This window comes from Notechis scutatus, chromosome 1 (assembly GCF_049901735.1).
Source record: "Notechis scutatus isolate UNSWTSFEM ecotype Mainland chromosome 1, rNotScu1.2, whole genome shotgun sequence".
NCBI lineage: Eukaryota > Metazoa > Chordata > Lepidosauria > Squamata > Elapidae > Notechis > Notechis scutatus.
This window is the reverse complement of record NC_142009.1, coordinates 257233740-257259371: the sequence shown is the minus strand read 5'-3', so window position 1 is coordinate 257259371 and position 25632 is coordinate 257233740. Positions and strand designations below refer to the sequence as shown.

Genomic DNA, 25632 nt, shown 5'->3' with positions numbered 1-25632 from the left:
AGGCTGAAACTTTTGAAACCTCTCTGTCTGTCCAGCTACAAAATTCTTAGCCTTCCTAATAAGGTCTTCTCAATCCAGCCAGTTTTAAGACAAACAGTATATAACATGGTTTGGGTTTTTTTGCCTAAAATCCAGACATATGTAATGTCAGAGGCAGATATGTGGAAGGTTTTAATGAGAAATTCCCTTATGAGGATAAATTTCTAGATATAAAGGGTAGGGGGCGGGTAAGTGGGAAAGGTGGAATACAAAAGGAAGAGAATGACAACTATCATAGCGAATTCCAAGTCAATTCAATCAACCTAGCTAAACTAGCTACTTTTTTGTTTCAACGTATATTCACAATTCATGCAAAGAGGATTGTTGGAGAGAGAGATAATCTGGGACTTGTGTTTTGAAGATATTATGTAGGGCAGGCTGGCTGGCTGTCTTTCCTTCTTCTTTGGGAGAACTGAAATGCAGGAACTTCCCTGGAAAGCTCTAAGTACCCAGAGCATGTCCAGAAATACAGGCAACTACTGTACATTGATCTATTTTTGTATATTGACACACATCTAACATACATGTGTATCTGTTCTGGAAGCTTCCAGATACCATTTTTACTCTGATGACTGAAACCTAGATTTTTAGAGAAAAATCCCACAGTCTGTTCCTGGTTCTTATCATAACATATTATATTACAGTAAAAGGAAAAGACTTGTATAAGTTTATCTTTTTCTAATAGAAATTAGGGCAAACAAGTATGTTTTTTTTTTAATTGATAGCACTTCAAACAGAATGATGCTATTTTTCTTCTGCAGGTCCCCCTCAGAAATAATCATCAAACACTTTAACTTTCTTTTACACCTTTCTTTTTCAGTTTATTTCCTAAAATAAACAATTTCTTCTCACTTTTCTCAAATTATTCCATTGCAAGCTATTGTCACCCCTGTTCTTTGAAAGGAAATAAAGACGTAAAATAATTGACTTTACACATGAATGGATATAGTTTGGGAAGATTTCCACAGCCTGGGCTCACAATATGATTTGGGAACATTTGCCAAACTTGGAGAACTTACTAACTTTTTTCATGGCTTTATTTCTTTTTCAGCCACTCCTACTATTATGTTGAAACCACATCAGTTTGTAATTGAGAAGTCTGCTAGATATTTATAACATTTAGAAATGTCTGAACAGAAGCTAGACAAAAAGGTCATGAAGGACAACTAATTTAGAAAGTTATCAGTTAGTAGATGATTTGTTTTAATTGACATCTCTGAAACAGATGGCCAAAGACAAAGTGATTTGATTACTTCTTTTCTATCTTTTGGGATTAATTTAGCACTTTGTTATTTTAAAACTTGTTTGACATACCTAATACAACCTAAATCTAAAAAGATTTATGACTGCAACATTGTTCTTTGATGTCAGCTTGAGAAACACGCAACATGTATCAAATTATGAATCTAATGGATACAAAGCATAAAAACTGTAACTGCATCAGTAGAACTGATGCCACTTACATCTGGTGGAGGGTTTTGTTTCGATCATTAAATGTGTATCATTATGTAACATTTAGCCATCCCTTGCTTTTCACTAACCTAGTTTTGTAAGTATAACCAAACAATATAAACACACACACACACGCCTTTCCAAGGATTCAACTTTGCCGTGATTTCCTGAATATTAAGTTAGCATTACAGTGATCACATGCAATTACAATATTGAGGAATTGCATTCTTACTTTCATGTTTCAAGTAGTACCACCTGATTAATTACATGTGGGTTAGAACATTAACTAGTCTTGGTCCTCTTTCTTACTTAGGTGGGAGATTTCCAGGGAATACCAGGGCTGTAAATATATATATGTATGTATGTATGCATGCATGTATGTATGTATTATGTATGTATGTATGTATGTATATGTACGTATGTATATGTATATGTATATGTATATGTATATGTATAAAAGCCTGACTCACAGGCACCGCGAACACAATACACAAGCCTGATGATGGCAGATGAGATTCTGCTCAAGACAACGTCGCTACAACTTTAAAAGCACAACTATAATGATGTGGGAAAATACCCGAACAAAGCTGAATACCATACATATAAATACCCACGAAAACTTAAGAAAACACACACACACACACACACACACACACACACACACGCAATGGCAAACTACTGTGGCCAAGATAGTTCCTGTGAAGTCACCAAAAGTTGATTTGAATGGAAACTGATGTTCCACCATGTTACAAGGAACATTGTAATACTGAAGATGATAGACTTCCTCTTTTGGATGGCATGTATGACAGTTTGAAGCCTGGTTTGGAACTGAACATCCAACTTTGATCAAATGACTTTCCTGGGTTACATTTTATAAAGGCTTCAAACTCTTTCCCAACACCTGATTGCCTTCCAGACTTACCGCAATGTGTTGGCCTTAACTTCCAAAAATCTTAAATGATTCATACAAATGCTTCAGTGTGCACATCTGTATTTTGATAAATTCCGTGGGATTTCCTTAAATGGTTAACATCCCCACTTATTATGCAAAATGGGTTATATCCATAACTTATCATAGTGGGATTGAACTAAAACTTGCATTTGATGGGACTCATAATCCAACATCTTTGGAAGATGTCAGATTGAGAAAGAGTGGCGTTTTTAAAACATAGATGGATATTTTCATTCCTCTAGTAGCCTTTATTATTTTACTCTAAGATTAGGTTATGCATGAGAGTTGTGTCCAACCTGCAACCCATGGGACTGCATATTTCCTTGCATGGCTAGTAATGGGGCCCCATTAAATCATAGCCATTTAACATTATCATGTGATTCAGATGATTAATATAGTTAATGTATATACATTAACTATATTATGTTTCTTCACATTATAAGGAACATTGTAATACTGAAGATGATAGACTTCCTGCTTATGAACTTTCAGATGACATGTATGAGATTTTAATGCAAATGACTTTTAGACAAAGATGAGCAACTGGATTCATATATCACTTAAAGGAAATTCTTAGCATTAATAGTGTTAAGATTATGTTCAGAATGATAATTACATAGAAAAATAGGTTCAACTTCAAGTAATCAGAGTCACCTTGTAGGGGAGATAGGCGGCATAAAACTTTAATTAATAATATTGTATATGTATTAGAAGCATTTGGATGAGTCTTAATATTACTATTGATATGGCTGAGCATATTGATAAAATATGAGCATTTTTAACTAATTGTGTTCAGTGACAGTTTTAAGTGTTTAAATATGGCTGTATTTAGCATGTGTTAAAAAAAGACAGTGTTATGACTTTGAACAACAGCATAGACTTTTCCAGTTCTTGAATAGGGTTTCTACTGATTATTGAATTGATGTCATTAGAGTGATCATAATCTCTTTGCATTGGGAAAATACCGTATCCATTTTTATTACACAACTTTCTGACTCAGGGCCTTTTGGGGGGAAGATTGTGTATTGGATAAAAATAGCCCCACATTGATAGATTGGTGCCTCTAGTGATAAGAAAATAAGTTAAATGCTAGCCCCAGGCACTTATAACACACAGTGGTACTTCGGTACTTAACTGCTTTGAAACTCGTCAGATTTGGTACTCCACACATTTCGTTGTGAACATTTTGTCCTGCTACTCATCATTTGATTAGTACTTAATGCATAAATTAAAACTTGTCAATGTTGGCTGTCTTGTGACTCACTAGATCAGGGGTGATGTATCATGACTTTTTCCCTTTCGCTAAAATGGGTGTGGGCGTGGCCAGCATGTGATACATCTGGCCTGCGAGCCGTGAGTTTGACACCCCTGCACTAGATTATTCCTTATGGGAAAATATTGTTAGTACTTATCGTTTTTGGTACTCATTGCACTTCCCAGAACCAATTAATATGAGTACTGTGGTACCATTTTAATCCCTCAGAGAATGCCCATTTGCTGAGGCAGATGCCAAGTAACATCACTTTCTGGAAAACAAGAACTTGGGGTAGTTAAGTTCTGGCATTCTCTGAGATTGATTGCTTTCCTGAAGATATTTCATAACTAGGTAACATAACATCAGTACATGAGAGAATGGATTCTGTTCCTTGTTCATATATAGTGCAGTACAATCTTGGGATGGGATGATTTCTTCCTTGACGTTTCTTGATTAGGATATTCTTTCTTCCTGGGTAGTTTATCTGGTGTTATTTCTTGATTATTTTCTCCAACACCAAAGTTCAAAATATATTGTGCATTTTGTAGAACATAATACATGCTGGCTATCACCAACTGAAGTGGCCACTTAATGTTAAACACTATCACTCTCTTGCCACTGGGGAACACACTGTTGTAAACAAGAAAATTATGCTGTTCTGCTGAGAGTTTCAAGTGTGGGATGAGTACAGCAAACTAAAGCAAGGTTCTATCCTTTTAGGAAATAAGGACAAAGCAGATTTAATGAATATATATAATATAATATAATATAATATAATATAATAGATATAATAGGATATATAAAATCCTATTATTGAAAAAAAAATCTAGCTTAATATACCGAAACAAAATAAACTCGTTGCCTCCCATTTTTAAAGAACATTGTGGACTTTTGATTAAGATGTTAGACCAGTATTGAAGAGGCCACATTCAAATATTCTAATTGATCACAGAATTTAGGCGACCTTAGTCATTATATCTTATACCAACCAATTTGATTGTATGATATCTATCAAGCAAAAATGATTCCTACATGCAAAGCCTTGAGCTTTGAGAGTAAGGTTAAAATAGAAATTTAACAAATAGATCATGCCTTTTTTACATAATGTTTGGTGTTTCTGTCCTTTTACATTTTTGTTGTAATGGTTTGAAGGTACAAAATTATGACTTTCCTAGGTATACTACCCCTCCCCATTTTTTTTTTTTTTGTTGTTTTGTGAACTTTAACAAGGGCTCAGGATTATACTTGAAGCAGACTTGAAAGAAAAGGAGGGAACAGAGGTATTGGGGTCATATGGGACTTGTATTCGGTGGGTGTGCAAAAGTAGCAAGGCATTCCTTATCTTGTGTAAGAAGATCTGACCAGAGTGAATGGTGACCTCCACTAAAATTAACTACCAAGGTTCACATGCTGGAATATATTTTGCCCTCTGCTGTGTCTCCTCTGAAAGAGAACAGCAAGCTGTATCGGCAAAGTCTGCTCTATCTTCATTTTAGAGATTATGCCAGTAAATATGAACTTCAGAATTCCAGTTTATGAAAGAAGTAAAATTTCCTATGATCAGTATAAAAGAGTAAGCAATTATGTTTTGTTATTCATTACTGCTGTGCTATTATCTACACAGTTTGATTGGTCTTAGAGTTTGTATCTTAATTTAATGGTTTTTGGTATTTGATTTTAAGATGCTTCCTTTGTTTACAGTGTGATAGTTAAGGCTAGAACAGCATTTAAAATGTATAAAATGTTAAAGGTCAAGGATATAATTATTCAAGTTGGTGTTTTTCTGTTATTGATCCAAGATGTTTGCTTCAGCTATTTCTATATTTCAGCAACAATCTTTATAAATGTTTGATTATTTGGTAAGAATACACATGCGCCTTAGATATACATACCTTTTTTAAAATTTAAATATTATTGATATCTTTGAATTATACTTATTTTACAGTGAATGCAAGTTGTAAAATTAGAAAAGATTGCAAGATTTAGAAACAGAAAAGTCAAGGTTTGTATTAAGAATGTCAATATGCAAGTATTTTGAGAGGAAGAGAAATGTGCTTTCTGAGGTGATATGATTACATTAAAAGGTTCCTGTTTTATTGGGGTTAAGTTATAATCTGCCAGAGTAATTATTAGTTTTGTAAGAGGCCATCAATATAAAAGCTGGAAATCAGTGTATCAAATGCTTGTATTAACTAAATACCTAGGAATCTCTTTTAACTCAATCGAAACCATAGAAATAGGCTGATCCAATTTAGCAAATAAAACATTACCTAGATTTTTTTTTATCATTCATCCACAGTTGCTAACTTTTACATGTATAAACGATGCTAACTTTTATCTTTGAATCACTATAGTACTTTTACTAGGCATTTTACTTAATTTGAATTAATTAAAATTAATTAGGAAAAAATAGGAATCAAAAGCAGTAAGTACGGTGGTAAAAATACCTTTAATTCTTATTTTGCACTTGGTTGGATTGTGACGAGCAACAAATGTGAATGTTCTTGTGAGGTTCATCTCAGCTTGCTGATGCTAAGTTTAAATATGTGTGAATATATAAAAAAAATCTGGTGGTTTTGGATAACAAGATCAGATGCAGGGAATTTTAGCAAGGTTGCAGAGGGGGATTTTTCTTCTGACTGATTTCAAAAGCTAGTAAGAAGCAACATATTCTTTGGCAGATCTAATTATGATGTTTGCAACCAAAAATATACCATTCAGCTGTTACTGTAGTGTCCTCCTAAGCCATATCACCAGAGACAGATTCATTTTCAAAATTGTATGTTCAGAGGAGCAGCAGAAAGGAGCAGCATGCTTTGTAAGTTAATAGACAATGAAACAAGTGCAGTGGGGAAACTTGGCATGTTTTGTGTGAACACAAAGTTTTCTGAGATTTTTTAAAGTAACTTTTCTGCTGCCTTTGTTATTTTTAAGGGGTCAAAGTATGTTTGAGGTCTTTATGTAGATGTTGTCATGAGCACAATATAGTCATCTGATCAGGGGTGGGATTCCACCGGTATAAGAACTGGTTCAGTGATTGAGCACCCTGCGTGCGCGCTCCACATATAAAAAGCTCAAATACTTACCTTCTACAGCAGACCCTGTGAATAAAACAGCTGAGGCGTGGCAAACTGCTCTGCCGCGCGAATCAGTTGCGCTCTTAAAAAAGGAAATAAAGCACAGGAAACAGCAGGGTTGTCACAACGAACAGTTTGTTGCCAGCTGATCTTCAGAGCAAGGGGTTTGCCTGAACCAGTCTGAAGCAGTAGAATCCCATCCCTGCATCTGATGCTTTAACATTTTGTCCAAATATCTCCTATTCCCAATGCTAGATGGCTTATCTTACTATTTAGTAAGGACATATATCTTCATATTAGAGCCCACATCTGAGGACCAAGCTGCCATTGAAGCAAGATGAAGCCATATCAAACTGATATGTAGGAAACTAGGATTTCCCTCAGAAAATGGAATAAGGTATCTTCAGTGTGGATATCCTGTGTTGTGTGGAACAGAATGTCAAGGGAGAGCAATGACCTTCAGAGGTCAATTGGCCCATGTCAGTGAGATAGGGAGTGATTTCTCCCACAGAACTTATGCTTCCAGTTCTGATTTGGCTGCCAAGGAGAACATACCCTTTCCCGAAAAACTGTTTGCTTGTTTCCCAGCTGTGGGAATATCAATGTTCTGGAAGGCTTTCCATAAGGCTTGACACTGTGGCTTCCTGATATTACTGCCATAACCAAGAAAGAGAGTGAATGTCTAGTCATAGTCACACCAGCAGGTCCTCCAAAATGAAGACCAGACAATGGAAAGGATAGTCTCTTTTTATGCCTGCTTCTTTCCCCCAGGCCTGGTTGCATTTTTTTCAGGGGTCTTCTGGCAGTTGTTAAATTCCATAGTTAAGAATACCTGTTTCACTCCAAAAGTGAAATCATAGGTCGAAGAACTGATGGTTGTTACCTATGCACTATCCCTCTATATGTTACTCTCAGCCCTAAATAATGCTGTTTAAAATGAATTATTCTATTTTAGTTGCTTGGTTGTTCTTTTTTTTTTTTTACATTACTGTTAAGAATTTTAACAAAGTAACAGTATTGGTTTATATGCATCACTTGAAAATTTAGTAGAAGCCAGCTGGAGACCTGTTTAAGAATGAGGTGTGTATAAAATGGGGTGAAAGTTTGAATTTGCTTGTAGTCCAGGTTCCATCTCTTATTCTGCTTATTGCATGGGTAGGATTTGAATGCATATAACTATGTATTGTACATCTGCAGTACTCCTTGCCATATTGAATTTTTGGTTTTCTACTTTTCATAATAATTTAGTTCTCAACAGTAACACACCATATACCTTATGTTGTTACGATACATACATACCTACATAGATATATAATGTTTACAATCTATATATAATATAAGATATTATAGAATATTATATCATCAGATTTCTTGCCTATTTATCAAGTTATTGTAGCTGAAATTTTAGATCAAATAAATTTAGGCTCAAATTAATGAGTTTGTTAGGTTACAAAGCCAAGGATAAATAAATTTTCTTTCTTGGTAACCCAATTTAAATGGGAACGTTTGCACACAAGCTAGAATTCTTTGTGTCTGATGAATACATTAATTAATCTCTCATAGTCTGGGTTCACAAACTATTAGCATTGGTTTGTCAAAGCTTTTGATATCACAACCATTTTTGAGAAGTAGAATTGCATATTTTCCTCACTGTGTTGTTTTTAAGCTTCCTAATTTTAGAAAAGAAATACTTCCTTAGATTTTATTTTATTTTCTTTCAGGCTGTGTTCTGCTTGCATTAACTTTATGAAGAGATCTGTCAAACTCTTGATTGCTCACCTTTAGTGTTTCAGCAGTGAACTGTAAACTGCTGGGTTATATTTGCAAAAGCGGTGTTGATGTGTCACACCCTGAATTCACATCTAAAGTATGAAAAGTGAATGTGAAAGTCTATATATAAAATAACCTTCATGCGACTGTGAGATGCGATTGTTGTAATCTTGTAAGCATTTTTCTAGTTCTTAAATATTATTTTTACCATTTTTTTTAAATGGATGTATTAATACAAAATCAGTCACAACCATGAGATAAATAGGATAGTTTTCTAAACATGTAGTTCAGGGGTGTCCAACCTTGGCAACTTTAAGACTTGTGGACTTCAACTCCCAGAATTCCTCAGTCTGGGAGTTGAAGTCCACAAGTCTTAAAGTTGCCAAGTTTGGACACCCCTGATGTAGTTAATCAGCATGTAAGTGGCACGGCCAGTGAGACCAAAGTGCTGAGAGATGGTTTCCCACACCAGGTCATTCCCCCCTCCTCTCACTTATCTTTCTAGGCCGTGGTACTTTTTCTTACACTTAGTTCCTGGCACTTCTGAGTTGTCATTGCCTTTAGTTGGGCTTCTGCTGCTGTTTTTGTTTTAATCTTTTAAACAAGTGGCCTGCCACATCCTGACAAAGGTATACAGGGTTATCTTCTCTACTAGTTAAGATAACTCAGTTATCTAATTTTAAAAAAATTAACTAGTTTTTGCACACTGGCTGGCACTTCTGGATGCAATTCTGTCACACATAAATAACCAGAAGCATTTGTTGAGTTCAAAGCACAGAAGACTTTATTATTGCCATTTATGCATAAGAATCTAATCAGCTAATGGTCAAAGCTAAATCAGTGCTAGTTAATAGAATTCACAGGAGGAAAATGAATTTTGGTTTCTTGTGACTGTGCAATGATTTCAAAGTGATGACACCTTTAACCCCACCTCCAGCTCAACCTGATTTTTCTAGTTTTTAACACAGTTTGTGAGAGGTATTGACCTTTATCCCATTGACAAATTATCACCCTTCTCTCAAAGTATTTGCTAACCTAAATGAGAATTGTTCTATCATCAGAAGCATACTGTGATGGAGATAGCACTTGGAGAAAGAAACTATGGGGAGGCAAGCTGTAGATGGGAACTGCTTTTGTCATAGCTAGTATGGCACATGTTTTATTAGAAAATCCTCTGCTACTATTGCTGGAAAACTTCTGCCTGAAAACCGTAAACTACTGCCTGTTGAGAGATGACAGTTTCTGTAGATACAGACCAACAATGTCATTCATTATACAGCAGCTTCATATGCTGATGAGCTCTGCAAATGATTGAATTTTTGCTCAGAAAGAAACACACAGTTTAAAGAAGGAAATTATTCAGGAAAACCAACCAACCAGATTTCCTCAATCTGTTGTAGTCTTAAACTTCTTTTTTTGATCTTTTCAGTCCCTTGAAATTTTAGATAGCTTTTGATTCATTAATTAGAGGAAGATGGAAAATTGAAAATCACAGTATTCTGTCACTAACAAACAACTGAGTTGGGACTTATACTGTTGAATCTTCTAAGTGTGAAAAGCAAAGCAGTGGAAAGCTTAAGTTACAACGCAGCAAGGAGCCTTCTGTTTGTATTCTATAATTGGTTTGATGTATAATGTATCATAAGGAAGCTGGCAATGAATATAAAGTAAGAAATTAAAAATGAAAAACGACCTGGCTAATTTAGTATTCATAATATTGAGCTAGAAAACAAAAATGCAGGATGTACCGTATTTGCCGGCGTATAAGACGACTTTTTGCCCTGAAAAGATGCCTCCAATTGGGGGTCGTCTTATATGCCGGGTCGTCTTATACGCCGGCAAATAGTAATTGGGAAGCACTGCGCTGCCCGGCTGAGGCACTTTGCGCACCGTGGAAGCGAGATCCTGTGAAGCCGAAAGAGCAGCCAGCCTTCTCCCAGCTCCCAAGGAAGCGAGGCTCGCACCGCCCGAGCTCCGCTGAGGTATCCGGCTGGGGCTGTCAGGAGTTGTTACCGCTGGCGCGGCTCCTCGCGCTCAGTCCCGCGTTGCCTCGGGAAGGGAAAGGCAAAAGCTGCGGCTCTTCCTTTTGCCTTTCCCTTCCCGAGGCAACGCGGGACTGGAGCCGCGGGAGCCGCGCCAGCGGTAACAACTCCTGACAGCCCCAGCCGGATACCTCAGCGGAGCCCGGGCGGTGCGAGCCTCGCTTTCCTTGGGAGCTGGGAGAAGGCTGGCTGCTCCTTTCAGCTTCACGGGATTCGCTTCACGGTAGACAAAAGTGCCTCAAAAAAAAAAGTGCAAAAGTGGAAGGCGTGCGGAAGAGGGGCGAGTATATAACAAACTATATTTTGAGTGGAAATGTTGGGGGTCGTCTTATACGCCGGGTCGTCTTATACGCCGGCATATACGGTATATTTTTCTCCCAGCATATACAATTTTATCAGATTCAAATAAACATATGGCAATGTTCCTTTCAGCAATGGATTGTACTAATGATCATATTCAAAGATGTCAGGAAAAACCTTTTTCCATACCTTATTTCTAGAACATAGCTGTTTATCATGTATTATCACTAATCTTGTTTCTTTCATTCTTTTGCTTTGGCCAAGCAAAGCAATTAACTATTTATGCATTTACTTTTCTGAAATTTTAACTAAATAGTAAAAGTGCTCCTTACAATTTTTTTTCACTATGATGCTGAAAATTGGTGTAAAATGATATGTTAAGAGGACATTTTACACAGTGATAACAGAACAGAACAGAATACTTTATTGGCCAAGTGTGACAAGGAATTTGTCTCCGGTGTATAAGCTCTCAGCATGCATGCAAAACAACAATGTAATAATTATATATCAAAGTAATATTAATCATAATAATTATACCAATAAGAGAAGGTGGTAGTACAGATGAGAAGGATAAAAGTAATACAGCCATACTATTTGGGTAAATATACTTACCCTGTTTCTCCAACAGTAGGGCCTCCCCAATAGGAAGTCCCTGCATGTTTTATAGGCATGAAATGAAATTAAGCCCCTCCCCCAAATTAAGGCCTATATTAAAACATGCAAAATGGTGGGGGAATGGTGGGGGGCTTGCCATTAGGAAGTACTTTTGTTGCACACCTGGATATGGTGCTGCCTGTGTTGACCCTGATACGAAGTGCCCCACCAACGCCGAGGTCAACATCCAAGCCATCGCCACCCACCCGCCCGAAGATGCAAGGGGGGAATTAAGTCACCCCCAAAAGACAGCCTAGCCATTTTTTCGGGGCTCAAAAAAAAATAAGACCCAGCCTTATTATATGAGAAACACGGTAGATATAAGACAGAACTATGAAAATGAAGTATTCAGCAGAGTGATGGCACGAGGAAAAAACTGTCTCTGTATCTAATTGTTTTGGCATGTAGTATCCTCAGGGGTGGGATTCTACCAGTTTGCACCTATTCGCTAGAACTGGTTGTTAACATTCTAAGCAGTTTGGAGAACCGGTTGTTAGAAGAAATTACTGGCCTAATCCTGTAAGGAAGGCAGGAAGGAAACATTCTGGTGTTGCTTACAGAAACTGCATCTCCGTTAACCCTTATTACATTCTTGGCAGGACTAATCTTCCTGTCTCAGGAACTTCTATGGAATTTTCCCCCCCTCCTTTGCTGGTACTTTGCTTGTGTGGAGTGAGCATTTAAAGTTACAATGGCACTAAAAAAAGTGACTTATGACCATTTTTTACACTTACGCCTGTTACAGCATCCCCACAGTCATGAGAGGCCAGGCGAGGAGATGCGTACCTCGATGTGTGTGCTATTGAGTTGGCCACACCCAGCCAATAACATGACCACCAAGCCATGTCCAACCAGTCACATGACCACCAAGCCATGCCCACCACCTAAGCCACGCCCACAGAATCGGTTGTTAAAATTTTTGAATCCCAACCCTGAGTATCCTATAGCAGTATCTCACAAGGAGGAGCTGAAACAGTTTATGTTCAGGATGTGAGGGGTCTGTAGATATTTTCACAGCCGGCTTTCTGGCTCATGCAGTATGCAGGCCCTGCCTCAGTGGAAGGCAGGCTGGTTGGAATTGTTTATTCTGCAGTCCTAATTATTCGCTGAAATCTGTACCTGTCTTCAGTAATGAATATAATAATGTAATGAGTAATGGGATATAATATTATAAAAATTTGGAGAACAAGTGAGATATAAATCTAATAAATAATAAATATTAACTGAATAGAGTGAAACACAACTGAAAACACTGTTCATCTAACTCTTACAACATACTTTTCAAAATAGCAATAGCACTTACACTTATATACCACTCCATAGTGCTTTACAGCATTCTCTGAGCAATTTACAGTCAGACCCCCAATAATCTGGGTCCTCATTTTACCGACCTCAGAAGAATGGAAGGCTGAGTCAACCTCAAGCCTGTCAGGATCGAACTCCAGACTGTGGGCAGAGTTAGCCTGCAGTACTTCATTCTAACCACCTGGGTTTTTCACTGGCTGAGCTCACTGGATAAGGACATAAACAACCACCTCTTATGAATTTTTGTATTTAGAAACACTTTCCATTGTTTACAGTAGGGCTTACTTTCAAATTGTTTGTATGAAGATATCTGCCTTTATAATTTCAAAAGTGGAGCAACGTTTTGCATTCCAAATGCCAAGGTACATTTTAACAGTGTTCCAAGGATGTAGGGTTAATGGTTTGAGCTTGAGTTACTTGTTTTTAAGAACTTTGTTTTATGTTTAGTTAAGCAAGTTGGAACATAGTTACTTCAAATAGAAATCAGATAGCCACGTACATTTTTGTGTATATGCAAATGTGTATATGTGTACACCCTCTCTGGAAATATTAACAGAGGAGAGATTGTCAAGACTTTTTAAGCTATCTGGGGGAGGAGGAAACACTTTGCATATTACAAATCTTACTCTGAATAGTCCTTTTACAACTGTTGACAACCTGGTGCTATGTGGTAGTGCTAATGTAATTTACATTTCTTGTTAACTGCAATTTAAAAGAATGTATCCATTTAAAGTACCCTAATTATTTACTTTTACAAAACCTGGTGTAAACATGTACACAATCGTACATTTTGGTATCGGTATGGCTTCTTGATACAAAAGGAAAATGTCGCCTTTAGTAGAGAAATCCAACCCAGTCTCTTATGCAGACTGTTTAGTTCCAGGTCTGATAACTTATTAATTCAGACTGTAGCATGTTTAGAAGCTTTCTTTAGTTTCCTCCTGCTCTGATGTCAAATTTCTCTATACAAAAAAGCCCTGGTATAATAAGCTGAATACTTGATCAGCACAATGCCTTGAATTTTAATGTTGCTAACTTTGCTTCAAACTAGTTTGGGAAAAGAAGGGAAACACTTTGTCTCACTTGTTCCAGAAGCTGCCAACGTTGCAGGTTGGCTTTTGTTAATTTTAAGTGAGAAATTAATGATTTCAACAGAAAAGGGCCTAACTTTGGCTCTCTTTTTCCTTTCCACAGATTTATACAGATTGGGCCAATCATTATCTAGCAAAATCTGGCCATAAACGTTTGATAAAAGATCTGCAGCAAGATGTGACCGATGGAGTTTTACTGGCTGAAATCATCCAGGTTGTAGGTGAGTAAATTTGCCTTTTATTTTGGCATAGTTGCAGTGTTTTAGTCCAGACTGTTTTCTGTCAGACCAATAACTAAAGTACATTTAGCTGCAACATTACACATAAGGTGCAGTTGTACGAGTTTTATGCATATGGTTCATTCATTGTTGTTCCTGTAAGATTATTAAAAGGTCCTACAGAGGATTATGGAAATTACCTCAAACCTTACCTAATTTTTTTTAATTGCCCAGTGTTACTGTTAGCACTATCTAGTCTTATATATTTATTTTTGATTCTTCTTTTATCTTTGATTGAAGCTGAAATCATTTATACTTTAAGTGAAGGCTTGACTTTAGCAAACAAGGGATAAAGTGCAGGCATTGAGACTGCAGGTTTCACAACTTCGTGATTTTTTTAAACAAAAACTTAACTACTAAAGGAGCTCTCCTAAACATTTATTTGAGAAACAAATGTGAAGCTTAGTGGTGATCCCAAAGCTTTAGTGATATGGATTCAAGGCTACAGTCGGACAAACCAGAGATGAATCTGAGGCCTCATAATTTTTCATGATGAAAGTATTGCACTTAGTTGTATGCTGTGACATACACTCTAAAAGTCGATCTGATCAGAATAAAGTAATGGAGCAATGCCAAAATTTAATCTCATTTTATTTGAATTAGATTTAAATTTAATTATGAAATTATGCAGTTAATATGATTAGTAGCCTCACTGCTTCCCATAGCAATACTGATCCTCTTGTGCTCTAAACAGTTACCTTAGAATAGTTACAGTTTTTCAATTATCAAATTGAAATTTTCTCATTAGCTACATTTGATGTCTTAAGACAGGTCTCTAAATAGAATGACTTTTACCTTAGGCATCTATGGAAGCAGTAGAGTATCATATTTTTCTTTTTTGCACCCTGCATACAATTCTCTGATAATACTTTATCTATTCTTTATTTAAAAACTACTTACAGTTTTATGTAACTTTTCTTCATATACAAAAATCCAGGAATCTGTTATCTTTAATGCAGTTATATATCTAAGAGCAGATAAGCATTTCAGATTAAAAATTGTACAACGTAGATATGAACTAAACTTTCAATGAAAGTGGCCACATAACCCTGGGACAACAGTGAAAATTGTCATTCAGAGAATCCTGCTACACTTTTCTTTTTAGAGTTTTAATGGGTGCCTTTTATGGCATACAAATGTCATATAAAGAATTAGGAAGACTTTAATGCACTGTCATGGCAATTTGATTCTCTCTTCTTTTGTGGTGCATAGCCCAGACCTGCAAAGTTCTGTTGACATGTTTTGGAAGTAACTGTTATTTATGGTTGACCTGTGTAACCTTAGGATACTTCTGCATGAAATCTGTCTTTGTATCTGATCTGGAAATCTCGGTTGGGGGAAAAAAAAAAACTCAGAAGAACTCAGAAGCCAGAAACTGTATCATGCCAAGATAATACAAAAACTTTTCTTTCACTCATGGTTAGTGTATGGCTGAAGCCATTTATTATCAATCAACTGTGTTTACTCTTTTAAATCATAATGACAACAGAAACTACCCAAATGACCCTGATCAAAAGTTTACATACCCTGGTGATTTTGGCCTGATAACATGCACACAGGTTGGCACAAAGGGGTTTGAATGGCTATTAAAAGTAGCCATTCTCACCTGTGATCTGTTTGCTTGTAATTAGTGTGTGTGTATAAAAGTTCAGTGAGTTCCTGGACTCCTGACAGACCCTTGCATCTTTCATCCAGTGCTGCACTGACTGTTTCTGGCTTCTGAGTCACGGGGAAAGCAAAAGAATTGTCAAAGGATCTGCGGGAAAAGATAGTTGAACTGTATAAAACAGGAAGGGGATATAAAAAGATATCCAAGGAATTGAGAATGCCAATCAGCAGTGTTCAAACACCAATCAAGAAGTGGAAGATGAGGGATTCTATTGAAACCAAGTCACGGTCAGGTAGACCAACTAAAATTTCAGCCACAACTGCCAGGAAAATTGTTCGGGATGCAAAGAAAAACCCACAAATAACTCTCTGAAAACATGTGGTGTGGCTGTTTCAAGATGCACAATAAGGAGGCACTGGAAGAAAGATGGGCTGCATGGTTGAGTCGCCAGAAGAAAGCCATTACTATGCAAATGCCACAAAGTATCCCGCTTACAATACACCAAACAGCACAGAGACATGCCTCAAACCTTCTAGCACGAAGTCATTTGGAGTGATGAGACCAAAATTGAGCTTTTTGGCCACAACCATAAATGCTACATTTGGAGAGGAGTGGATCGCTGATGTTTTGGGGATGTATGAGTTACAAAGGCACAGGAAATTTGGTCAGAATTGATGGCAAGATGAATGCAGTATGATATCAAAAGATACTGGAAGAAAATTTGCATTCATCAGCCCGGAAGCTTCGCATGGGACGTAATTGGACATTCCAGCATGACAATGATCCTAAACACAAGGCCAAGTCCAGGGGTGAGATTTTACCGGTTTGCACCGGTTCAGTAACTGGTTGTTACAGTTCCCAGTAGTTCAGAGAACCGGTAAAATGGGCCTCTGGCTGGCCCCACCCCCCTCTGCCTGCTTCTCCGTTCCCTGCCCAGTTAGTCCCTATCACACATGCGCAACATCGTGCGCATGCGTGACATGCCTGCAGCCTTTCAGGCCAGCCATTGCTGCCTACCTTTCACTGCAGCACAATGAAAAGCTTGCAAACCTCAGGAAACAGCTCCTGGGCAGCAGAGAAGCAGCCCAGTTGAATCCTGTTTCTCTCTGCTGCCCAGGAGCCATTTCCCGAACTGGATGCTTGGCAACTGGTTCTTATTTATGTCTGTTGCTGTGTCCCAGGGTTGTGTGGTCACCTTTTGTGACTTTTTGACAAGCAAAGTCAGTGAGGAAGCCAGATTCACTTAACAACCATGTTACTAACTTAACAACTGCAGTGATCCATTTAACAACTGTGGCAAGAAAGATCGTAAATGGGGCAAAACTCAATTCACTCGCTTAGCAACAGAAATTTTTGGCTCAATTGTGCTTATAACTCAAGGACACTGCAATGATTCATTTAACAACAGTGTCAAGAAAGGTCATAAATGGGGCAAAACTCACTTAACAACTGTCTCACTTAGCAACAGAAATTTTGGGCACAATTGTGGCCATAACTCGAGGATTACCTGTATTCATATTATAGGGCTTATATTACATTCCTCCTTGATTTCTACTGAGAATGGTTAGAAGCTGTGCCAACAGTTTTCAGCAGTCATGGTCAGAAATGGGCCTGTTTATTCAGTAATTTATGGAGAAGCTATTTACATTTAAGAGCACTGGTCGTGCAGTGGTTAGAATGCAGTATTGCAGGCTAATTCTGCTGACTGCCAGCAGTTCGATCCTGACCGGCTCAAGGTTGACTCAGCCTTCCAATTCTTCGAAGGTTGGTAAAATAAGGACCCAGATAGTTGGGAGCAATATACTGGCTCTTTAAATCGCTTACAGAGGGCCTTAAAGCATTTTGGTGTATAAGTCTAACTGCTATTGTTATTGGTACAAGATAGTGTGGTACTATAGCAGCATATGTAGAAAAATAACAGGTTTTATTGGATAAATAAAACTGAGATTGATTCTTGGAGTGATTTGAATTTGGAGATTTAAAAATTTCTAGCTTATAAAAATGATATGGAAAAAGATGTTGTAGATCCAAAAATGGATTTTAAAATGCCAGTATGCCAACCTAGCAGTTCGAAAACATGTAAAAATGCAAGTAGAAAAATAGGAACCACTTTGGTGGGAAAGTAACAGCATTCCCTGGCCACATGACCACGGAGACATCTTCGGACAGCACTGGCTCTTCGGCTTTGTAACGGAGATGAGCACTGCACCATAGAGCCGGAAACGATAAGCACGTATGTGCAAGAGGAACCTTTACTTTTATATAAGCGTTATGGAAAGCAGTGTCAAAATGGATTTACAAAAGAAACCAGTTGATGTTTTAATTATTATTTGTATATCCCCTTTCATTATGTTGTATTTACAAAAGTAATGTATGGAATCAAATCAACTCTTTCTTAGAAGTGACAAAGAGAAACTGCTCAATCTGCTCCACGAAGAAGAAACTGATAAGAAATCAATGTGTGGGTCACCACTCAATGGAACTAAAGTCAGGCTTAAAAAAATGAAAAGAAAATGCATAAATTGAATGTATTTGATGAGCATTAAAACATGTGTGTTATGGTGTCTGTTAGCTGTTAAATGGGATTTCTTTTAGACCAGGATTGTATAGCAAGACTCTACTATTTGTAAGTGGGGAAATATTTTTTTTTTTGCTTTATCTCTTTAGCTATAATGGCAAATTTGAATTATGAAATTGAAATTTTTGATTAAGATTAAAATATTTGTTTCTGGTAGCTATTACTATACTTTTCTTGATTGGGTTGAATGATGTGGTTTCTGTAATTTGACATTTAATAAGGGTTGAATTATGGAAACAAGGGATTTTTTTAAAAAAAATATTATACTAGAGGTGTCAAGTTAACCAAATTATTTATACTGGGGGGAAGAGGAAGTCATATTTGATATCTTTTCTTTCTCGCTTCTGGTTTCCTCTACTTTTTAAATGTTTTTATTAAGTTTTCTTCATTTCTTGACTTTTTATATTTTTCTTATTTATATTTTTTAATATTTGTAAATTTTAATAAATAAAGTAGACAAAGAGAAATCAGAACTAGAGATTTCTATCACTAGAGAATGGGAGTGTCTTAACTTCTATAGCAAGAGCATCAATGGGCCTCAAATTATAATTTATATAGCAAAAAATATTATATAAAATTGATTGGGCTCCATTACATTTGTGATTTAATTCTCTTTTGTTGACCTGTTTTCTGCTGTTGGTTGCTCTTATAACTTTGCTCTCCCTTCACACCCGATAATGCTTTTCAAATGAAATCCCTGTTTAAACACACCTGCTCCTATTTTAATCTCCAAAATTAGCACCGAAAGAATTGTAGTCATTTGCATCCCAAATGTTCTAGCCCTAGGCACATTGTATTTCATTGCCACTTCTGAACTGGTAACAAACACTTACATTGACTGCAGCAACAGCTTTTGTAAAACTGATAAAATGGGAATCAGAACATCACACCTCCTTAAGGAACCTAAGAGGAAGGCCACTAATTCTGACATTCTTGTGGCTAGAGGCTAATCTAGCCATCTGCAGATCCTTTGCGCTACAGATCGCATTATCTCTTGTGAGACTGGATAAAAGTCGATGAATTGTTGTAATCCAAAATACCTGGAAGCTTGTGGGAGAGTTGTCGAAGTAGAAGCAATTCTGAATTTAGAATCCAATATAAAGCATTAAGGTGCTACAGATTCACAATTTCCACATTACTGTGGCGATTCTACCCTCAGAATTTCCTGTGAATACAGATTGTGATATCATGTCAAATAAAGATCTGCTTCCCAATGCATGTAATCGCCTAGCTATAGATGGGAATCTCCCATGACATGACCATGAGCTGGATTGAGCAACTGCAGTTTACTTTTTTTTAAAAAAAAGCATTCATGCAGTTGCTAATTGTGCAAATGGGTATTGCATCTAGTTTGGCCTCTACCGTATCAGTGCTCAATTCACTTGCATGCTAATAACAGTCATTAGCATAACAACTAAGCTCATAGTTGCAGGGAGCTCTCATTTTTATATGAACTGTGTTTTCCTCTTTGTATGCAGGGGGTACAGGACTGTTTAAATATAAACAAATACTTATTGTGCAATCAACTTGAAAGGGCTTTAAAAGATATTAAGTATTTGAAAGCATCCTGTTAAAATTTTTAAAAAATGCTTTAACAACTTTTAATATTAAATTAAACAGCTCTCTGGGTATTTAGATATATCAGATTTGTTTGGGGTTTCTCCGAAAAGTACATATGTGGTGGTGCAGTGATTAGAATGTAGTACTGCAGGCTAATTCTGCTGGCTGCTGACTGCCTGCATTTTGGCAGTTCGAATCTCACCAGGTTCAAGGTTGACTCAGCCTTCCATCCTTCCGAGGTGGGTAAAATGAGGACCCGGATTGTTGGGGGCAATATGCTGACTCTGTAAACCGCTTAGAGAGGACTGGAAAGCTCTATGAAGTGGTATATAAGTCTAAGTGGGATTGCTATTTTGAAAAGTGTTTGAAAAGAGTATCTATTGCTATGTGACTATGGTTATCTAAGAATTAGTATTGGCAGAAAATTTGTGGACAGAACGTTTCAGTATACCTTCTGATTTTGATTTTTTTAAAGATTTTATTAAGATTTGTTTGCTCACATTTTCCATTGGTTTCCTCCTGACACACTGCATGGCAGATACCACTGAGCAATTTCTTTGATTTTCTTCAATATATAGCAATGAAATCTTACTCAAATCTTTCTTATGGCATTTATGTCATATACACAGTAAGAAGCTATATCTTGAATGAAAATAGAATGTTAAATCTTTTTTTTTTTTAAATTTAGATGCTGCCCAAATCCAAAGCAACTCTATGTAACTTACATGTAAACAGATTTAAAAAACAATAAGAAAAAAATGATGGCAAACAATGTGCCATAAAATCCTACTTATAGGGCTTCTGCAACCCCACAACCCATGATCAGAGAAAAAGCCAAGTTTTTAAAGACTTCCAGGTCATCATCAGATGCTAGATTCTAATTGGACAAAAGAATGGATTTTTAGACATCGCAGAAAGATTAGGAATCTGTTTTAGGAAACATTATTTGAACTTGTCTTCCTGATAATTCTATCTATTCTAATCATAATATCTGCACTATGCTAGTATGAATAGGACATGGCATTTAAAAATTTTAAGATTAAGGAAAATGCTTCTAAGATGATCAGCTGTGAAATTCCTTACAAAAATGATTATAATATTTGTAGTTGATTTGTTTATAGTGGCTAAGTATGGAACATAATATACATATCTGAAATTTACATAGTATAGTAGAAATGATTAGGAAGATCTGTTATATTATTTTCTCTTTTAAACCTACAAGGGCAGTGGAATGAAGGAAGGAGGAATAGAGACTGAAACATTCATTCAATACATATTAAAATATGGATTTCTCTATAATAGTCTAACTGGAAAAGGATTAGGATATTTTTAAGAAAGGTGAAACCATCTGTGACTATAAGCCAAGATGGCTAAGTATTGTTTCTAGAATCAAAGAAAGGATGCTTCAAAATATCACATTGCTGAACAGTGAAAGTAGGAGACAGTGAGAAGATTCAACCAATATTAGTAGGCGTTTCATTTAAATTTAGTTGGCCACTTCAGGGAAACAGGATTTTCTGTTGCGTTCATCAGGTTTATAAATGAAAACCACAATTATTCTCAAAAGAATTTAACAATTGACTGGCTGTATCAGATTGCAATTATAAATGTCTCAACCAAGTTGTGCAAATAATTGAACGGGCACTTTGGTGAATGAGTGGATGTAAGGGTAGATAGATTTATTGAAAAACGGTAGTGGGAAGTGAAAGAAACCCTGTTGGTGTAAGTTAGTAATCTGTTAGAGTAATTATTATTATTTTTGAATGGTGACCACCTAAAAGGCAGCTTTCAGCTGCTATCACATCTCAAACTGTTGGCATGTGGTATTATCAACCTTTATTGAAAACAGAAGTATTAATCGTGGTTTATAAATAGTTACAATGGCACTGAAAAGAGAGACTTATGACCATTTTTCACACTTATGACCCTTGCAGTATTCCCATGATCATGTGATATGCATTCAGAAGCTTGACACTGGTTCATATTTATAACGGTTGCAGTTTCTGGGAATCATATGATCCTCTTTTGACAAGCAAAGTCAATGGGGAAGCCAGATTCACTTAACAACTGTGTTACTAACTTAACAACTGCCTTAAGAACTACAGCAAGAAAGATTGTAAAATGGGGAGGACTTCCGGTTTGAGCTTCTTCAGCAACAGACCGAAACCTCGTCTCTGCGAGGCTTCGATCCATGCTCGCCGCTGGAGCGCCCCGAGCCGGCTGGTTTTGGGGCTAAGCCATCCCATAGAGGTGGTGAAGAGGGGGAGACTGCCAGCAGGGTTGAGGAGAGCCGCATCTCTCCTCCCCAGCTGGCCATTACTCCTTTTCCCAAAGGCAGTTGCAGCGGTGGTTAGAAATGGCCACCACAAAGAAGAACTGGACCGGAAAAGAATGTGCAGAAGGAAGATAAGAAGAGAAAGTTTTGGTTGACCGGGTCAAACAGCAAAAGCAACAAATAAGGTACCCTGGAATTGAAACTGTTAAAAAACAATAACATTGTTCCCTAAGAAGATTTTTAAGCTGTGAAGGAGAGAGAAAAGGGAAAAGATTTGTTTTCTCCTTTTCCTATACTGACAGCTAAGAGACTTAAGCAAGAAATTGGAAAAAAAATCCACTTTGACATCAATAGGCATTTAATGCTGAAAATAAAAAGTCAAAGGGATAATAAAGATTTCTGGATAATTAAAAGCTTTTGAAAACAGGAAAGGAGAGAGGAAGAATAAAAGGGCAGGATCTGGAAGGTAGGAGACTGCCTGGAATTAAAAAAGAACTTATAGCAAAATCTCAACAAGACTTCCAAAAGATACATTCTAACTGAAATATCGCAACAAAAACCCCAGGAAGAGAAAGTCAAAAAAGAAATAAGAAGATATAACTCGGGACTATCTGGATTACTTGATGATTTCTGGATTCTTGGTTATTGTTTTGAATGACTAAAATCAATCGGGTGGTTGTTTAAAACTGTTTAAAATGGCTCCACTTTTAGAAGAACTGAAAATGGAACTTAAAACGTACAAAGAAGATGCACAAGAAGGGAGAGGTTCTTTTGGCTTCGTATTTCAGTTTTTAGAAATGGAGATTTGGAATTATGAGAAACAACAAGAAATGCCTGCAGAACAAGAAGATTGCAACAAAGAAGAAGCCATGTTTAATGAACAAGTAATCTTAGATGGGGGGGGGGGAAAGGAAAGGGGAGAAAGAGAATGGAAAGTTTAAGATTGGGAAAAACAACTCCAAAAAAATAATAGAGTGAAAAATAAGTATAAAATCAGAAAGCAACAGAAGAGGGAAATGCAGAAGAGAGAATTAGAACTAGAGAGACAACGGGGTAAAAAGGGGAGGGAGAAGATGAGGGGGAAGAAAGAAAGGAAAAGAAGTTATAAAGGACAGAAGCAAAATATAGAGAAACAGGGTCTATTTAGAGATAATGGGTGAAAACTTAATGGAAAAAGGGATTCTGCAAAGGTACATAAGATAGTATGGTTATATTAGAAGCAGAAATAATTTTAGAAAATATGAAACAATGTATGATTAAAATGTCTGATAAAATAGCTATTGTAATTCAGTGGAATGCTTGTCAATAAATAAATGTAACAAAAGGTATATTTAATGATTTATAAAACATATGTGAAGAGAAATAAGGGAAAATTAATTATGGAGATTATATGTGTTTTTAAGGAAGTATGATATTTAATTGAAAAGAAGTGTTAAAGATGTTATGGTTTTAATGATTATTAATGGTAGAACTGAACTGGAATGGAATGAGGGTTTATAATTACATATGTTTACAATCTTTCTTTTTTTTAAAGAATATAGTGTGTATTATAAGAATGTGCCAAGCAGAATTCGATTGGAAGTTATGTATTATGTATTATATTGAAGGTCATAAACTTAAGGTATATATTGAAGTTTAAATAAGAGTTGAATGGATGTAATTAAAAGATATAAAGGTGTCGAAAATTTCCGGTTTGTAAGGATCGAGCTGCGCGATCCTGCCGGCTAGCCGTTTTGGGGCTCCGATCCGAAAGGGTGCGGAGCAAGGCTGCCTGCAGGGGCAGCTGAAGGTAGGGGATCCGGGAAAGGGTTTGGGGGTGCTGCAGACCCCCTCCCTAGCCAGCAGAACCTCCTTTACCAAGACGGTGCAGCGGCGGTCCGTAATGGCCGCCACAAAGAAGCCGCAGCTGGGCAAGTATGCGCTGGAGGAAGAGGAGAAAGTTTTTAAAAGTGAAAGTCTTCTTGGTCGACCCAGGACTCTAAGATATATTTAATTTAATTCCTGAAAATGATGGCTTTTGGGTGATTCTTTCCACAAGAGAAAATAAGCGGCAATTCTGAGGTGCTGAAAGGAAAGTTTACTCTCCCCCGACGGAATTAATAAATGGATATTGAGAAACCTGTTTTTTTTCAGGTAAAACTAGCTTTTTGGGATAAGTCGGAAGGGAGAGGACAAAAATATATTTATCTGGTTGGACTTTGTTGGAGGAGATGCCTTAAGGATTTGAAAACAGAAATAAAATCTTAATAAGGCTTCAGAACACAGATTTGAATTTTCTTTTTTTCTTTGTCTGATACTACCCCTGGAAGAGAAAGGGGAATTTTGGCTTGGCTTGGATTGATTGAGGATTGTGGACTTTGGGATTGTCTTATTTTTCTTTTGGAATATTTTGGTTGGTGTGAGAAGAAAGAGGGAAAAAAAGAAAAGAAAAGATCTACAATGGCTTTTTTCCTTTGAGGAACTGAGGGATGAATATGAGCAAACAGAAGCAGCCTGTAAAGATGGTATGGAAAAAGCTTTTCTTTTTTAGAAATGGCGTTGGTTAACTACGAACAGACAATACAGATGGAAGTAGAAGAACAACAAGAAGAAGATGAAGACGCCATCTTCAATGAATCCCGAAATTCATCTAAGAAAGAAGGAAGGAAGAAAGCGAGGAAAATGAAGGACTTAAGATCTAAAAAAACATTTAAGAAAGAGAAAAATATGATGCAAAATAAATACAATGATAGCAAACAAGAGAAAAAGGGAATACAACAGAGAAGGGATGCCGGCAAGACAGAGGTTAGAAGAAGGGTGGGTAGGAAGATTTGGTGGGGGAAGAAAGAAAGGGGAAAGGCGGAGAAAAGCCACAAAGTTTTAAAATTAGATGGGAAAAGAGGAATCTTTTTAGGGATAATGGGTAAAGCATAAACTTTCTTAAAAAAGATTCTGCAAGGTACACAAGATGGTATTGTAACATTTGTATTAGAAATAGAAAATTAGAATGGCTTAAGAGTTAATAAGAAATTAAAATGTTGAAATGTTTAATAATGATTGATTTTTAAAATGTAATAAAATATTGAAGGGAAAGGCAATGAGAATGCTATAAGATTTATTATTTAGATTTATTATTTAACTACGTATTTAGGAGGATATTATGTATTTAAACATTTTTGATTTTTACTCTGTTTTTATTGTTACTAAAAGTAAAAATTAGTAGATAGAATGTACCAAGCAGAATCAAATTGGGTATTAGGTGTTTATAAATGTTAATCTAATTAATTTAGGGAGAGGATAGAAAGGCATCATGCTCTGATTAGTGATTTCAGGAGAAATTCTGTTTTTTTTTTCATTATAAGGAATGAGATAGAGGGATAATAAAGGATGGGCAAAAGATACAAATATAATGATTT

General features: G+C 36.6%; 1 protein-coding gene across 8 annotated transcripts in view; it reads left to right on the top strand.

The window, feature by feature from the left end:
- The window catches only part of NAV2 (neuron navigator 2), a 599301-nt gene that overhangs the window by 363107 nt on the left and 210562 nt on the right, over nucleotides 1-25632 (top strand). For 7 of the 8 annotated variants that reach the window (XM_087951112.1, XM_087951110.1, XM_087951111.1 and 4 more), the window contains exon 2: nucleotides 14041-14158. In XM_087951112.1, coding sequence (XP_087807238.1) covers nucleotides 14041-14158 — 118 coding nt within the window. Of the gene's footprint in view, nucleotides 1-5145; nucleotides 5272-14040; nucleotides 14159-25632 lie in introns of those variants that run through there. The other variant, XM_087951113.1, reaches the window with a different exon arrangement.